Here is a 17,278-nt window from a genome sequence, read left to right as displayed (position 1 = left end):
TCCTAAACACTTTGCATCGGAAGTAGGATGAAGAAATCAGCTCAGTTTTATACAATAGGATTACTTGGCAGTTTGACTCTTTATTTTTCTATCCCTATGCTCACTTCTTGGTGGCCAAGCACAGTTGACTTCAGTCCCATAGAGTTTAGAAAAAAGATCAGAGCTACGGACATTTCTTCTGGTTTCTATTCGAAAACCATTTTACCCATTCTACCCCTTGAGTCTTTATGGTGCTAGTTCCTGTTTCTAGCAGCTACTGCCCAGTGCGCTCAATCAGAAACTGGAAGTATTGTTTTTAACCCTTTGGGTGTTTGTTAAAGGAGAGCGGAAGCACTCGCTGTAGTTTTGAATTACCGAAAAGTAGTGCATGCTATAGAGTTCTAGGAAATGTTTGGCTAGAGCGGTAACAGAGTTGTCCTCTTTCTTCGCGAGGAAGGGGAAAGGTTGGAGGTCAGCTAGTGCGAGAAGATGGTGGCTCACGAACAGCTCCGCGTGGTTCGCTGTGGTGGCAGCTGGTTGAGTGGGAGTCGCGCGGTCTTTTCAGCTGATTCCAAGTGAGTGGCCGGGGAGAGGATTGGGTGGTTCTTTTGTTTTCCTGGGACCAGTGGATCTCCAGCCTTACAGTCACGCACCTAAGGGCACACTGTAGATGCACACTGATCATACACGTGAAAAAATGTTGTCTCAGCATCTTTTGTGTCGCATAATCTGGATTTCCTAGAGTGCAACTCCTATACACGTGGCAGTAAGACCCATCAACTCAATTGGGTTTGAGTAGACAGATGCAGCGTTTTGCCATTTATGTCTTTTGTAGTGATATATCTATAGGCGTATTTTGAGTTCTGTGGGCTTGCTCTCAGTTATGTTGGAATAGGATCACCGCCTTGGATGCACGTTTCTGTCAGTTTTATCGTAGCCCAGTATAGGTAGGAATAGAAGGTGTGTTCTGTTAAACCTTGCCATTTTCTTCGTGGGGCCAGGGGGTGTCTCGTATTAGTCATTTATTAAGATTTTATAACAAAAAAATGAATGAATGAAGGCGTATAACTGATAGTAGATGAACACAGGAAGTTGCCTAGTCAGACCAAACAGGTGACGTTTCCAGCCCTACCTATTTATTTATTATATTTATGCCCCACCTTTGTTTCATGATAGAACCCTAAGGCGGCTTACATATGGTTCCCAGGCAGTTTCCCATCCATGCACTGATCACACCTGACCCTGCTTAGCTTCAGCAGAGTGCATATTCTACCACTGAGCTAAAGCCTTTGCTTTTGTGAGTTTGAAAAACTAGCATATGTGGTCAGGAGTAAACAAGGTTTCTGAATCATTGTGTTTCTGGTGCTGCAGTCTTTAGACTCTGTGGAACTGTAACTTGAACCATGTGTTTGAACCATGTGGTAAGAAATGCAACACGGTTCATTGCTTATTACTCTTTGCCTCTTGTCAACTTGTATCATCTCTATCCCAGTCAACAGTTTGGACTGTAAACTCCTGCCTTTCAGTGTTGCTCTAAATGCTACATATATGGATGCCAATATCTCAAAAATATTATTATTATTATTATTTGATTTATATTCCTCCCAGCAGGAGCCCAGGGTGGCAAACAAAAGCGCTAAAAACACATGAAAACATAAAAACAGACCTTAAAATACACCAAAACAAAACAACTTTAAAAACTTTTTTTAAAAGCTTTTTTAAACATCTTTTAAAAAGGGTTAACAAAATTGTTTTTTTAAAAAAAACACATTAAAAAGCAATTCCAACACAGACGCAGACTGGAATAGGTCTCAACTTAAAACGCTTGTTGAAAGAGGAAAGTCTTCAAAAGGCGCCGAAAAGATAACAGGGATGGCACCTGCCTAATATTTAAGGGGAGGGAATTCCACAGGGTAGGTGCTGCCACACTAATGGTCCATTTACCATGTTGTGCGGAACGGACCTCCTGATAAGATGGTATCTGCAGGAGGCCTTCACCTGCAGAGCAAATTGATCGACTGGGTATATAAGGAGTAAGACGGTCTTTCAGGTATCCTGATCCCAAGCTGTATAGGGCTTTGTACACCAAAACTAGAACCTTGAACTTGGCCCGGTAGCACATGGGCAGCCAGTGCAATTCTTTCAGCAGCGGGGTGACGTGTTGGCAATACCCTGCTCCAGTGAGCAGTGAGCCAAGTAGTTTTGGCATCAGTTTGATGAACAAAATGCAAACATTATTTTAATTTTATTAAAACAGCTATATGACCCTTTTCTCCCTCCATTTTCAGGCATCGAAAGTAGCATGTATTTAATGCATCATTTAAATGCCATTACATATAAATAGCCTGGCTTGCTAAGCCAAACCATGGGTAAGAAAACTTTCACAGTAAAAACCATGGCTGCTTCTCTCCTCCTTTTCCTGGTTGCCCTGTTGCTGCTCTACCTGGAACTAAGTTATGGTATGGCTTAGCCAAGTTTTGTTCTCTGCTTACCACTTGTCTCCTCGTGGTTTGTTTCCTCCCCTGGGTAGCTGAATCATAGCTTGCATCTGAATAGCGTGGCAGCAGGACAACTGCTGAAGCTAAGCAGGGTCAGGTCTGGTGACCGCCTGGGAACTATATGTAAGCCACCTTGGGTTTCTATCATGAAAAGAAAGGTGGGGTATAAATGTAATAAATGTTTAACTAGAGTACCTGCACACTCACACGTTCATATTTAACCATGGTTTGGCTTAGCATTATGTACAAACTGGACCATATTGAAACATAACCTGGTTTTCCTACACCTTTGTTTTTTATTTTGGTCCTTTATGTTTAAAGCTTGATGTGAATGGGCTAAAGTTTGTCTAATAAGTTTCTGGAAGTTAGCCTATTTCATCTCTGTAAAGCACTATAAATGCTTCTTAATTGACTTCTGTTTTTAAATTCATTGTTCATAGGTACCTTTTGTGTGCTTCTGGTGACTATGTAAAAGTCTACAGTACATCTACAGAAGAATGTCTGCATGTCCTGCAGGGTCACAGCAACGTAGTGACAGGAATCCAGTTGAATCCCCAAAACCATCTACAGGTTGTTAAAATTTTGATAGAGCTGGTGCTACCTTAGAGCCACATGTCATTTATGTCATAATTTTCCTTGAGTATAAGGATTTTCTTTCATAAATTGTGCTGGCAATCTGGATTGGGTGGCCTGTACTAGTAATTTTCATTGCAAGATGGGGGAAAGCTCACTTTGAAGCAAAAGGGAGCTCTTTTTTTCAATGGAAAATTGCAGGTGCATAAGGACCACAACAGAGAGCAAAGGGTTTAAGTCCCCTATTTTCCTATGCCAGGGTCCTAATCGGGGGGGGGCAGTGCTGGCATCTAGGAAAGAAAAGTGAGACACTCAAGGGGAAACAGCGTAATGAACATTACATGTAATTTGACTGTTTAATCCCAGATCAAATCTATGTTACATGGAAGTCTAAACATAATTCAAATAGAAAATGTTACTCCTGTTCTGCGCTGGCTTCTTGTTAGTTTCTGGCCCAGTTGAAAATGCTAGTGGAAAACCTTTAAAATCCTACAGGATGTGAGGCTAGCATACTTTAGAGAACATTCTTCTTTCATCCTCACCTTCTGATCTGTAGGGGAGATATTTCTCCATAAGTTGTCCTGCATGGAAATGAGAATTTAAAATGTCTCTGAGCTGCATCTTCTTTTTGTGACACAGGGTGGCACACTCTGCCCAGTGACATCTCTGCTGGTATTTTGGTGCTTAGTTAAGACTTGTTTCTTACAGAAAAGATTTCCCGGTTAAGGGTAGTTGGAGCTCGGGCATATTTGTTTGGACTTAAGGTGAAATTTTTTTGTCTGTATTATGATGGTTGAGTTTGATTATTATCCTGTTTCTGGGGTGCTCTTGTAAATGTGACATATATTTGGCAGAGAACATTGTATACACAATTTTAATTGAACAAATAATGAGTGTTTTTTATCAAAGGTGTTAGAACAACTTCACATTTAGTTAGTATTTTCATCATGTAGCAGGAATAATCAGCATTACTGAGAATCAAAATGCTTTTTAGATGTACTAAAATATAATATTTTTTCTACCAGCTCTATTCATGGTCTCTAGATGGCACTATTAAACTCTGGGATTTTATGGATGGAATTCTCATCAAGGTTTGTTCAACTTGTTTCTTTTCTTTCTGTATGACAGTCCATAGACTTCTTACTAGGTAAATTAGATAGCATGCATTAGGATACATAAAATCAATCTCTGAGACTTGTGAGTAAATTTTCTGTGTGCAGGCCTGGATATGTTCTGCCACTACCATGCATAAACTGCATCATGGCATTTTGGCTGATGCATATCATCTCTAACTGCATATGCACTGGAATCCTGTTCAAAAGTAAGACTAATTGAATTCAGTGGGAGTTATTCCTAGGACAGTGTGTATAGGATTGCAACATAAATGTATTGCAAAGGTGCAGGGAGTGAATGGACCCTTTTCAGCATCCAAATGTCTTGCTGCACAGACTAATAAGCAGGGCCTCTTATTTTTTCTGTCCACCCTTATCCATAAAGACTTAGAATGACTAGTATTTGCTACTGGTGATTTAGAGTTGAGATGAGCTACATCAGAGATGAGAAACCTGCGGTCCTCCAGAAATTGTTGGACGACAACTTCCACCATCCCATGCTGGCTGGGCTGATGAGATTTGGAGTCCAACAACATCTGGAGGGCCACAGATTCCCCATCACTGAGCTATATGCACTACTTTATCCATAACTGTGAGTGATTAAAAACCAATATCCCACCTGCTAATTAGCTTATTTGCATACACTTGTATAGGTTTACAGCTTAATTTTAAGATGAGCCTTAACAGATTGATTTTGTGTGTGTGTGCTTTACTCTTCCAGACGTTTATTGTTGGGTTCAAGCTCTTTGCATTCTATGCGCTTGCAGAGTCTGAAGGTTCAGTATTTGTTATCATACCAAAGGATAATGATGAAAGATCAGGTACAGTGTAATTAGTGTTCTTCTATTTTATGCCTTGTTGTTTTTGTGATTACATGAAGACTGAATGAATGAATGAATAGTTTATTACGGTCAATGACCAGAAAGATATATCATACAAGCATAGACAGTACAAAACAGGGTTAACAATGCAGTATCCCCTAAAAGTATGTATATACAAACTATTTAGACTGATGTTGCAAAGTGCAGCGGTCCCTGGGTTATAAGCACTTTACGTAAATCAATTGCTGTGGCAAAAAAGTTTGCAACCTTATATGTAATACGGGGGTCTGTGTCTGCAAAGAAGTAATGCATATAAAAAGTTACATCCCTGCCCGGCAAATTCTGGAAAAAGGGGGTGATAAACCATCTGCGGAGATCATTATAAAATATACATTCTAATAGGACATGATTTGCGGTCTCAATAGCACCACTATCACATGCGCAATATCGTTCAGCAAAGAGAATTTTGCGGAACCTTTCCTCTAAAAGAGCAGATGGCAGAACGTTAAATTTGGCCCATGAAGACTGTGAACTTTTTGTAGGGTGTTCATTGTTGAGTAGAAAGGCAAGATAAAGAAAAAAAATCTCCCTTTTCACACTGTTAAATGTCTTGCACTTCAAAAAAAAGTGAGGGATGCTGCCGCTTTGTTAATCTGAGATTGGATATTTAATATAAACTAGAGAGAATTTATTGAATTAGTCTGCAGACCATATCACAAGAGAACAAAATAAAATACATGAAAACTCCACTTAAGAGTAAAATATATTCTAAGTTCACATAAAAGTATGCTTAAAACAAAATTTTGTAGTTGATGGAAGGATGGGTCATAATCCCTATAAAATAAATTTGCAGATAGTTTTGTATCTTCCTGCTATGGGATAATGGAGCAGTAGAGAAAGGTTTCTTAATTTGTGAAAGAGGCGCAAATTACACTGTATTATTTTGGAGTTGGAAATATATGGATCATACAGGCATAGATGTCATATATGATGCTCAGAACATGAAGTTCGGTCCTGTGAGGTACTGTTCTAGCTGATAAGCGTTGATGGTTATGGTGATATCCAGTGACTGCTATATCAGCACAATCTGTGGTGTGCTGACACTGGAAAGTCAATCTAGGATTTGCATTGATGCAGAAAAGGTGGAGTGGGACTGCTCAACCCATTTGCAGAATTCTTAAGCATAACTTTGCCCACCACAGCTTTGCAAACTTGAAATAAGCAGCATGGCACTGTAAAGATGACTTGGTTGCTATCAGTGCAAACCTTTTCCCCATTGAATTGGTAATTACTACTAACAATAGAATTGCACGTTCATTCTGTGTTTCTACCTAGCACGGGAGTAGTGCTTTAGGTATAAGCTGCTTTATCATGGAAAGGTATTTTATTTAGATGATCAAGGCACCGCAACTTAAAAGAACTTGGTGTTGGAATGAATAGTCACAATGCATTTAATGCTCCTGATCTTATTGTGGCATCATGGTTAAACTGGTTGGGACTGAAGGTTGTACTCCAAAACACATGGAGGGCTTGGGGAAGGCTGGTGTGAGAACATTCCTATACATGTCAAAACACTATCTCATAATAGAAGCCAGTAGTGCATCACAGCTAGCCAAACTGCACTTGGGATGAAATGTTGGACTAGTTCCCATTCTTTAGAATGCAAAGCTTATTTGTATTGGCTTGGATCATAAGATTAGCTAATTTAAGGAAGTTCATGGAATGGAAGTTTCCTATCTACTCTGCAGCCACTTGTTCCCTCTGAAAATCAGGGCAAGCTTTGTGAACAGAGTGGGATGGTGAACAGGAGACCCCGTGGGCAGAAATGGAAAGAAAACTTTCCTTCCTTGAATTTATTTTTCTCTAAGGTTGCTAGCCTGATTGGGGCAATGCATCTCTCCTACAGCATCCACATACTCAAATTTCATCCCATATTCAGGTGAGACCTCAGACCTTCCACATAAGGTTAGGGGACACAGGTGGCTGCAAGTGGGAGGAGAGAATGAGAAACGTCTCTTTTGAGAATCTCTGCGCAGCATCACAGTCCTAGACATGTTTACTTCTGGTCTGATTTCCAAATAAGTGTGTATAGGATTGCAGCCTCACTTAACTTAGAATTCAGGCCATATAAAGCGGGAGAAAATGTGTGTCAGTCATCTTATTTATGAAAAGTCTTTGTTTCCATCAGGTAATTTTCAACTGGTTTCACTGAAACTTCTAAAAATACCAGGTCAGGAAGTAGAAGCCAGTGAGCTGCAACTGATTTTGGATGGTGTAAGCCAATCACCCAAATGTACAGCGTTTGGAAGAGAAGTATATAACATAACTTCTTTATTCATTTTTGCAGTTTATATCACATTAATGTCCTGCATGCTAAGATTTGTTGTCTGGTCATTTCAAAGTGGCTTTTCTCATTTCCTCAGCTCCTAGGACATGCACCCTCCTATCTGCTTGTTCTCAGGCCACAGTCTCCCTCATTCATTCCCGGTCTCATTTGCCTATTTTTTTATGATTTAAATGTATATGCCATTTTTCCATATAAATTTGCTCAAAGTAGCTCACAACAAGCCACTACATCAGTTTAAATTAAATACAAAATCATTCCAAAACAATCCAATAAATAACTCAATCTGAATATATAAACATTATTATATAGCCACGAGAGTGGCTGTATACTATACCCAGCATGGATTTTTCACATTCCACAATGTTAAATTGAAAATACCCCCATGTCATTCTGATGCTTCCTATAAGCTTATTTGAAAACAAAACATTACAAAACTTACAGTCCTGAACTCAGAAACGCTTCCTTAACAACCCTGTAAATTTTCATGGTGGTACACAAAACAGTCAGAGAGAATTGAGAGTTCAAAGTCTAAAAAGAGTGATAAAAAAAATCCTGATCCCTTTTGGACTTTTTTCTGTCAGATTTCTCATAATCTGTTGAAATTCATTAAAAATCAGCCATGTTCACAGCGTACCTGTAATCCTGATACTGACCTTGCCCCATACTCTGACCTTCATCTTTTGCAGTTTAAAAGTTTTTAAAAATGCCTGGCTGATTTTTAGTTAATTTAAGAAATTTTGGCTTGAATGCAATGATAATGTTAGGCATGCTCAGTAAGAACCAACTGTCAGTATTCTAAAAGCCAGACTCACAGCTGCTTGGCCTGGCTAATCAGGTAGCCACACCCACACCAGACTTGATTTCACTTGAGACAGTCATGGCTTCCCTCAGAGAATCCTGGGAAGTGTAGTTTGTGAAGGGTGCTGTGAGGAGACTCCTATTCCCCTGAGAGAGCTCCAGTGGCCAGAGTGGTTTAACCGTCAGCCACTCTGACTGAAGGTCTGTGAGAGGAACCGGGGATCTCCTAGCAACTCTCAGCACCCTTCACTAACTACACTTCCCAGGATTCTTTGGGAGAAGCCATGACTGCCTAAAGTGAAATAACAGTCTGGTGTGAATGTGGCCAGAGACAGCTTTGGTTTAAATTTGGGTGGGAGGCTACATGTGCCTGCTGTAGAATAAAAAGGTGGGGGAAATATCACCATGATTGCATGGGGGTAAATACCACTGAACTCAATAAGCATGCATATGATTAAAGCTGCCCTTCCCTCCCCCTCCTTCCCTCTCCTCCTTCCCTCTCCCCTCCCTCCTTCCCTCTCCTCTCCCCTCCCCCTCCTCCACTCCCATGGTCAGTTTTACCTATCCTAACCATGATTGTATAGGAGTAAATCCCACTGAACTCAATAAGCATGCAAATGATCAGACCTGCCTGTCCCCTCCTTCCCCTTTCCTCTCCCTTCCTCCTCGACTCTTCCACCTTCCTTGCCCACTCCAGCTCTCCCTCCCCCCCCCCGGTCAGTTTTACCTATCATAGGCATGATTGCACGGGAGTAAATCCCACTGATCTCAATAAACATGCAAATGAGTTAACCTGCCCTTCTTCTCCCCTCCCCCTTCTTCCTGTTCCCCTCCCCCTTCTCCCCTCTGTCCTCCCTCCATCTCCTCCCTTTCCCATCCCCTGTGGTCAGTTTCACCTATCCTAAGCATAATTGCAGGGGAGTAAATCCCACTGAACTCAATAAGCATTCAAATGATCAATCCATTTTCAGCAAACTTGCACAGGATCCCATTTCTTACCTCCCAGATTAAAAAACAGAGAATTTCACTAACAGGCAAAAAAAACTTGCGGTTTAAGAATGTAGCTATATCCCACAGATATTTCTATCAAACTTTAAAAAGCAGGGAAATTGGGCAGCTATAGTGAATGCACCAGGGGAGCAAGAGACCTGAACTCCTCTCTGAGATATTGTACTGCCCTACAAATTTGTCAAAAAGCAAATGCAATTTGGGTTGGTCTTTCACAGTCCAATCCACTTCCTGTGTAGCTTGGAATAATTTGGTAACGTGCCTCTGAGCATATGGTGAGTGGTGGCAACACCTGCAATCAACCCAAATAATAGAAACAAGACATGTGCTGTGCTGATCTTGTTTAAGCAGGTTGGAAGTAACATTAATAAAACAGTTGATATATTTCAGATAGTCACTTTAAATATGTCTGATTCTTTGCAATTTTAGTGAACTTTCCTATAGTAAATAATTTTCTTTTGTTTCTATTTTTGTGAATATGTGAAGTGCAGCAACACTTTGCAAAATGTACACTAAAAAATCTCCAAAAATAATTGTGGAATAATGGCACTGACGATTCTGCAAAATAGTCTCCAGTGAACATCAGGAGTGTCTCAGTTTGCACAAGATAAAACAGTGGGAGGTGAAATATGTTCTAGCAAAATGCTAGGTGTGCTCTGTGTTTTTAATTGACCGTGCCCACCTTGCCTTAAATGAAATGGTTTAAACATAGCAGGCTGAAAACATGCATCTTGGGCAGGCTAAGTTTGTTTTTTCCAACAGCTAGAGTCATATTGCAATCACTCTGATCTTACATCAAACTGCAGTTTCAGATTCAACTGTTAACACACCCAAGATAGAAATAGAACATAACCTCCAATTTGAAACACAAAAGGCTGTCTTCACCATCATATGACATTGAGCATTAAAAAGGCTTTGAAATTAATAAAAATAAATTTGACACAGGTTTCTAGGATGAATAATGGGGGAAATAAAATTTTCTAGAATAGATTCTCTGTAGAAACAATAGTAACACAGGAAAGATGCAAAGTAAGAACACCAACAGACATACAAAAGGAGCATTCTACTTATACTGTGGGTTTTTTTAATTAAGGACATGGGAACATGGTGATGCAGCATGTTGAGAAATATGACAGCACAACATTTAATACTTGCAGAAAAAGCAGCTTTATTTTTGAATTTATGGTTTGAAAAACAACCAGATCTAAATACTGTACAAAGCATCACGTGTGCCAAATTAAATGACATTACAGAAAAACAGAAGCAAAAACTAGGAACCATGACATTCCTACGCAGCCACCTAAAGATTTTTTTGGTTGTGCACTAAAACATCAAATCAGACTTCCCAGAAGTACATGGCTTTAAAATGACAGTGTGAGCAAAATGAAGGTGGATTGTCACAAAAAACACCTCCTTTAAAATATGTGAGCCAAACATAAGAGAAAACTTAAGGGGAAAAGAAGGTACTCAAATGGCCATTATAAAGTTGCTATAATTTTGGAAGGTGAAAATGTAAGTGAAAATTATTTTTTTCTGCGTTGCGTTTTACTCTTTCATAAACGGAGGTTTCAAAAATTTTTGGACGAATGCCAACAAGGCCATTTCAGTCTGTACAGGCCACTGTGAGGGAAATTAAAGCTTTTGGAATTTAATGAAGAGTTTTAAGAAGAACAGTTGAAGACTATGTATTAGCTAAGGAGGTACAAGTAGTTAGAAGCTTATAGCCATTTAATTTTCCACCACCAAAATATTGCCTTGAAGACTTGTGGCTTTTCACACTGAAGCAGAGCATGTAAAGCTTTTCTTAACTTCCGATTCCCCCCACTCCCATTCTGTAAAACATAACCTCTATTCACTAATAGGCAACAAAACCTCGCGGTTTAAGAACGTACCTATAGCCAACATTCTTAAACAGATATTTCTATCAAACTTTAAAAAGCAGGGAAATTGAGCAGCTATAGTGAATGCACAAGGGGAGCAGGAGACCTGACCTCCTCTCTGAGATATTGGACTGCCCTACAAATTTATAAAAATGCAAACAGATTTTGGGTTGGTCTTTCACAGTCCAATCCACTTCCTGTGTAGCTTGGAAGAATTTGGTAATACATATGTTTGTTGGTGTTCTTCTTACTTTGGTTCTTTCCTATGTTAGTACTGTTTCTACAAAGAATCCAACCTAGAAAATTATATTTCTCTCATTATTCATCCTAGAAATCTTTGTCAAATTTTTATTAATTTCAAAGCCTTTTTATTGGTCTAAGTCAGCCTTTCCCAACTAGTGGGCCACCAGGTGGGCCACAACTCCCATCAGCCTCAGCCAGCATTGCCAATGGTCAGGAAAGATGGGAATTGTGGTCCAACAATATCTGGTGGCCCACTAGTTGGGAAAGGCTGGTCTATGTCATATGATGGTGAAGACAGACTTTTGTGTTTCAAACTGAAGGTTATGTTCTATTTCTGTTTTGGGTGCATTAAAAGTTGAATCTGAAACCGCAGTTTGATGTAAAATCAGACTGATTACAATATGTTGCTAGTCAAGCCACGAATTTAGCGTTAGAAAAAACAAACTTGGCCTGTCCAAGATGCATGTTTTCAGCCTGCTATGCTGAAACCACTTCACTTGAGGAAAGGTGGGCATGGTCAATTAAAAACATAGAGGACACCTAGAAATTTGCTAGAATACATTTCACCTCCCACTGTTTTATCTTGTGCAAACTGAGACATGTCCACTGAAGACTATTCTGCAGAATAGTCAGGGCCATTATTCCACAATTGTTCTTGGAGTTTTTTTAGTGTACATTTTGCAAAGTGTTGCTGAAGCACGTTAACAAATTCTTCCAAGCTACATGGTAATTTTTTGCTTTTTGACAAATTTGTAGGGCAGTACAATATCTCGGAGAGGAGGTCAGTTCTCCTGCTCCCCTGGTGCATTCACTATAGCTGCCCAATTTCCCTGCTTTTTAAAATTTGATAGAAATATCTGTGGGCTATAGGTACGTTCTTAAACCGCAAGGTTTTTTGCCTATTCATGAATAAGTTTTAAAGTCATCACAAAACAAACTATCAATCAGTTAAAGCATACCAGTTAGTGACAAGCAGAAGTTAACCAATTCAGCCCAGAGCCCCTTCTGCCTTTTCTGTGATATGTGGGCAGCTCAGTCAGTTGCTGCCAGAAGTGGCTTTGTTACTTCCACAAAATCCTTTAGCGTGTTACACTGTAGATGTTCTTTCTTAACTATGTGATATTCTGTATATTGAACAAAAATTCCATGTTTAAATCTTTCTTGCTTTAGGCCCTTGACACAAAATCCTTGCAATTCTTTTGCCCCTCAAGAGGAATCCAAAGAGCTACTTTTTATCCATGAGAGGAATTTCTTACTTCAATACAGGGCTGGCTTTTCATACTCTTCCAATTCCAAAAATAGATTAACAAAAGGCAGTGGGGTATATGGCATGTTTTTTGAAGAACACAGGCAACAGTGCTGACGTCTCCACACCAGTTCCTCTGTCTTTAATTGTCTTTACTATGTGTCTTAAAACTCCACTTTCTGCCCAGTTTGTCTAGTGAACAATATAATGTACAGACGTGCAACTTGGTGGAGTCTGGTCTCAAACCATCTTCATTAGCTATCATTCTCTGAGATCCCTTAAAGTTTTTTTAAATATGAAAACAAATCAGAATTTGATAAAAACACTGATTGCAAATATAACCTTGTGCTGCTTTGACTGACTTGCATGGCCATCATCCACCTGTTGTCATCTTGCCCGTTAGTTCTGATATTTTAGAATCAAACAAATGTTTTAATCCACTTGCAACTCTGGTATGTACTAAATCGTAAACTGTATTTTGTTTATAACAGGGTGAATATGTGGTATCCGTTTCCAACTTTCACCTCCTTGTTTGTTTTTTCAGGAAGAAAAAGGTTTACAGGTGAGGACAGACAATGCAAGCTAATTGTTTTGCCACATTGAATATGCCTCTTTTGTTTTTAAATTGGCTAGGAATTTGCTGTTTCTTAGGGAAGTGTAAGTAGCCCTGATAAGATTGATACTTATTAAGGAAGTAAAAAAAAAAAAGGTGATATCCAGCTTTAGTCATACTTGGAGCACACCAGCTGAAATCAATTGATTTAAGTCCATTGACTTCAGGGGGTCTGTTCTGAGCAAAACTTACTTAGATATCACCCAGCTATTAATGAATCAGTGATACCATCTGAAATCTACATTGTTTAGGTAAGGCTTGGAGAAACGTAGGAAGCTGTCTTATACTGCATTGGACTATTGGTTCATCTAGCTCAGTGTTGTATACGCTGATTGGCAGTGGCTCTACAGGATTTCAGGCACGGTTCTCTCACATCCCTGCTTGGAGATACCTGGGACCTTTTGCATGCAAAGCATGTGCTGTCTTACTGAGTTAAAGCCTACACCTTGTCAGGGTGAGCACACTGAACAGGGGGGAGAGGAAAGCTGTTATACCAAAAATAGTGTAGAGCAAAAGCATGCACTCTTCTTGAATGGTCCTAGAGTTACTCCATCAAAAACGCTGCTGAAAAAGGAGACTTCTGTGATGGTTCCTAGTACTGTTCTGAAGTGGAAACAGTGCCCACGTTCATCTTTGTACTATTGGGGAGCAGAGGATTGATTGACACTATCCAGATCCAGTCCAGCCACAAATTCAAATTAGGATGGGAAAACTTTTGCAGCTGCCTCCTCTTTATCCACATGTATCCTCTTTGCTGAAATCTCTGTGTACGGTGGTGCAGTATAAATACTATACTGCAGAATGCATCAGTGAAGGTGCTCTTTTGAGGTTTCTGAAAGAAGAGGGCGGCAGGTAAGTCATAGTAAACTGCCGGACAACTCACCACTAAGCTGAAAGGCAATCCTGTTACCAAGTGTGTGCGTGTCCCTGATAACACACATGTCTGAATATGTCCCTGTGGACACTCCATGGAGAAGTAGCTATTTACTTTAATTACCAGGGGAGCCCAACTTACAATCTGTATTCTACTTCTCTACGCTGCTCAAGTATTCTCTGAATGTAGAACAGTTTATAAAACCTGAAAGAAAGAAATACAAATAAATAAAAATTTGGGTTTAGGATAATTTTTTATTACAAAATGGCATTGGAGAGTAAAATAGTTAGGTCGCTTGAATCTCCAAAATGGAACTGATATGGAGAGTAAAATTATACACAGACTTTAAAAAGCCTACCCTACCTGAGCCAACAGCTTGCACTAGCTTATTTCTTATAACATATAGATTGAGGCAGAGGGAGTCTTACTGTTACATATAAGGAGAAGGAAGGGGTGATAAGGATCTGGCAGTGGGGAAGCTTGAGTGCAAAGGACACAGGTTTGGGCCGTGCAAGGAAGAAAGGACATCAAGGACTGAGAAATGGAGGAGGTAGGGACACAGAGCTGTTGCTCCTTGTGCTATGTCCTACACAGAAAACTTTGGAGGGAAAATGTGTGTTTTTCTGGCTTTTTTTTCAAAAGTTTTTGGAAACAAAAAAGGTTTCTGGAAAAAAATTGGTTTCCCCCCCGCCATTTTTCCATTTTTTCCAAGTCTTCACATCTTTAGTTAGAGCACATGCTTTGCATGCAAAACAAAATGCCAGCTTCAGTCCCTTGTATCTCCAGGCAGTGCTGGCAAAAGACTCCAACCTGAAACCCTGAGGAGCTGCTGTCACCATTGTAGACCAGCCTTCCCCAACCTGTGGCCCTCTACATGATGATGGGCTACATCTCCCATCATCTCTGACCATAGGCTGTGCAAGCTGAGGTGGATGGGGTTGGTTCAGCAATATATAGAGGGCACCAAGTTGGGGAAGGCTAGTGTAGACAATACTCAGCTAGGTGGACCCCAGTGGTCGGACACTCTATAAAGTAGATTCCTGCATTCCTATAGGATTGCTCTTTCATTCAGTTTCTGGGTCTATTAACAGCTTTCCCTAACACCTGAACTGTACTAACTAAAGCTGCAACTCCTATGTCTCAAGCTTTTCTGTAGGTTCAAAACTGAAACATAACACAGATAGGTGCTTCACCTGTGTAGCCTGCCACCCAAAGGAAGACTGCATAGCAAGCGGACACCAAGATGGCAGAATTCGTCTGTGGTGAGGCAGACTTTTGTCACTATTGCTATTGACGGCTGTTGTCTGATAAGCATGGATATCATGGATTGCTATAATCTTGAAAAGTCTGTCGTGCAAGAGCCCACTATTGACCTCTCCCCGCCACCAAAGCTTATGATAAAATCTCCCTTTGATTCCAATGGATAACGCTTGTATCTTAGAAGTTGTTGATTATGTAGTAGTAAAGATATACCTCACCTAGAAAGGCTAGAGGCAAAAGAAGATGGGCCTCTTGTACCTTGTAATAGTTATTGGATGTGTTTACAGTAGGGCCCCACTCATACAGCGGGTTACGTTCTGGACCCCCGCTGTAAAGCGAAAACCGCTGTAAAGCAGATCCCATTGAGTTACATTGACCAAAATGGCGCCTGGCGGCAAAAAACCGCTGTAAAAGCAGAACAAGCGCTGTAAAGCGGGACCTTTCTACAATTCACAACCGCTGTATTAGCGGAACGCTGTAAAGCGAAGCGCTGTAAAGTGGGGCCCTGCTGTACTCTAAATCCTCATACTTTCATAGTGGTGAGGGTTATTTTTGTATAAATGACGAGGGGGTTCTATTTATCTGTTAAACTTTGGAAGGCCGGTCTTCTTCCAGAGAACTCGAGTAGCTTGAATATGGTTTCCAGGACTCAAACTGGAACAGACCTACTTTGCTTTAATAGTAGGGCTTCATAATTTGCCTCCAGACCATTCCTGTGGCTAGTAGTAAAAGTCCCAGTGTTGAGGTTTCTGGCCTTATATCCAGTTCTAGTCATGTGCATCCCATTCAAAGCACTGCATACGGATGGACCGCAACCTCAGATGAGTGTGCATTTGATTTGCTTTAAATGCTCCACCCAGTTTACGCCTGCAGTTCCCAGTCTGGCAAGTAATACACATGTGAAAGCCTAATGATGCGAACAGAGCTGAGTCAGGGCGTCTTAGTTTTATTCCCTATGCACACTCAGAGGAAATGGCTCACAACCCAAGAGTTAACATTGTTTACCACCGTACCAAAGTAGTTTGTGTTTCTCTTTGTGCACCAGCCCTCCTCCTTAAAATCTCTGGCATGAGAAGTTTGTCCTAAATTAAATGTTTTTATTCATATAGGAGGAATTTTCATCATAAGAGCAAATACACATTCTCCATAATGCACTGGCACCACGAAGAAGTTATGGATCTTGCTTTCACTGTAGAAGGTAATATTGCCTGAGACGGGAACACACGCTGTTTCAAGTCTCTCACCTTACTGCGCATGAACACACTAGGGGCCTTAGGCAAGCCACTATTCTCGCAATCTCTTTTCAGAGAGAGAGAGAGAGAGACACACACACACACCACCTGTAATATGATAATATTCTCATGTTCTCTTCAGACAATTGTGTGTGAACTGATTTTTATGTTTGAAATATGCTGTATAAATGCAAAGCAGTTACAAAATAAAAGAGCCGGATCTCCTTCAGAAGCATGAGGATTTAGAGATCGGTCTGTGGCGAATGCAGCAGAGCTCCTTTTTCTACTCACAGTTGTCTGTGTGCTGCATAAAGACAGAGCTTGCCAACCTGGCACCTTCCAGATGTTGTTGGACTCCCATCAGCCCAAGCCAGCATTAGCAATGGTCAGAGATGATGGGAGTTTAGTCTAGCATCATCTGGAGAGCAGAAAGTTGGCTGCCTCTGCATAAAGGCAACATAATAAAGCATGTGAGCCAGTTTTATGGTACTGTTTTGATTGACAGGCAGAAGTGAACCGTTTCGGTTCTTGAGCAAGCAGAGGAAGAGAGAAGCTGATTGTCTAGCAAAATGAAACTAAATAAAAAATGTTTTTTTTTTCCTGTTGGGAGCTGTGGAGATAAAATCTTGTTGATCTCAGCAGGAACTTGAAATGGTCCCCACAGTGTTTATTTTATCCTTGGCTTCTCTTTGAAGCAGGAAACAATTTGACATGGCAAGTGGGAGGATTTCATTGTGTTGCGGTATAACTATTTGCTTCTGTGAACACAGTTTAATTGCTCCTGAAATAGGCTT

General features: G+C 40.4%; 1 protein-coding gene across 2 annotated transcripts in view; it reads left to right on the top strand.

The window, feature by feature from the left end:
• Positions 1-219: 219 nt before the first annotated feature.
• WDR75 (WD repeat domain 75) overlaps positions 220-17,278 on the top strand; it is a 38,456-nt gene continuing 21,397 nt past the window's right edge. Inside the window, exons 1-8 of one of the 2 annotated variants that reach the window (XM_061608229.1) lie at positions 220-554; positions 2,918-3,047; positions 4,076-4,141; positions 4,884-4,983; positions 7,172-7,296; positions 12,997-13,067; positions 15,138-15,254; positions 16,362-16,450. In XM_061608229.1, the coding sequence (XP_061464213.1) occupies positions 469-554; positions 2,918-3,047; positions 4,076-4,141; positions 4,884-4,983; positions 7,172-7,296; positions 12,997-13,067; positions 15,138-15,254; positions 16,362-16,450 (784 nt within the window). In that variant the 5' untranslated portion in view covers positions 220-468. Of the gene's footprint in view, positions 555-652; positions 940-2,917; positions 3,048-4,075; positions 4,142-4,883; positions 4,984-7,171; positions 7,297-12,996; positions 13,068-15,137; positions 15,255-16,361; positions 16,451-17,278 lie in introns of those variants that run through there. The other variant, XM_061608230.1, reaches the window with a different exon arrangement.

This window comes from Rhineura floridana, chromosome 2 (assembly GCF_030035675.1).
Source record: "Rhineura floridana isolate rRhiFlo1 chromosome 2, rRhiFlo1.hap2, whole genome shotgun sequence".
Classification (NCBI taxonomy): domain Eukaryota; kingdom Metazoa; phylum Chordata; class Lepidosauria; order Squamata; family Rhineuridae; genus Rhineura; species Rhineura floridana.
The sequence above is the reverse complement of the archived record's forward strand: the minus strand, read 5'-3'. Positions and strand labels throughout refer to the sequence as shown.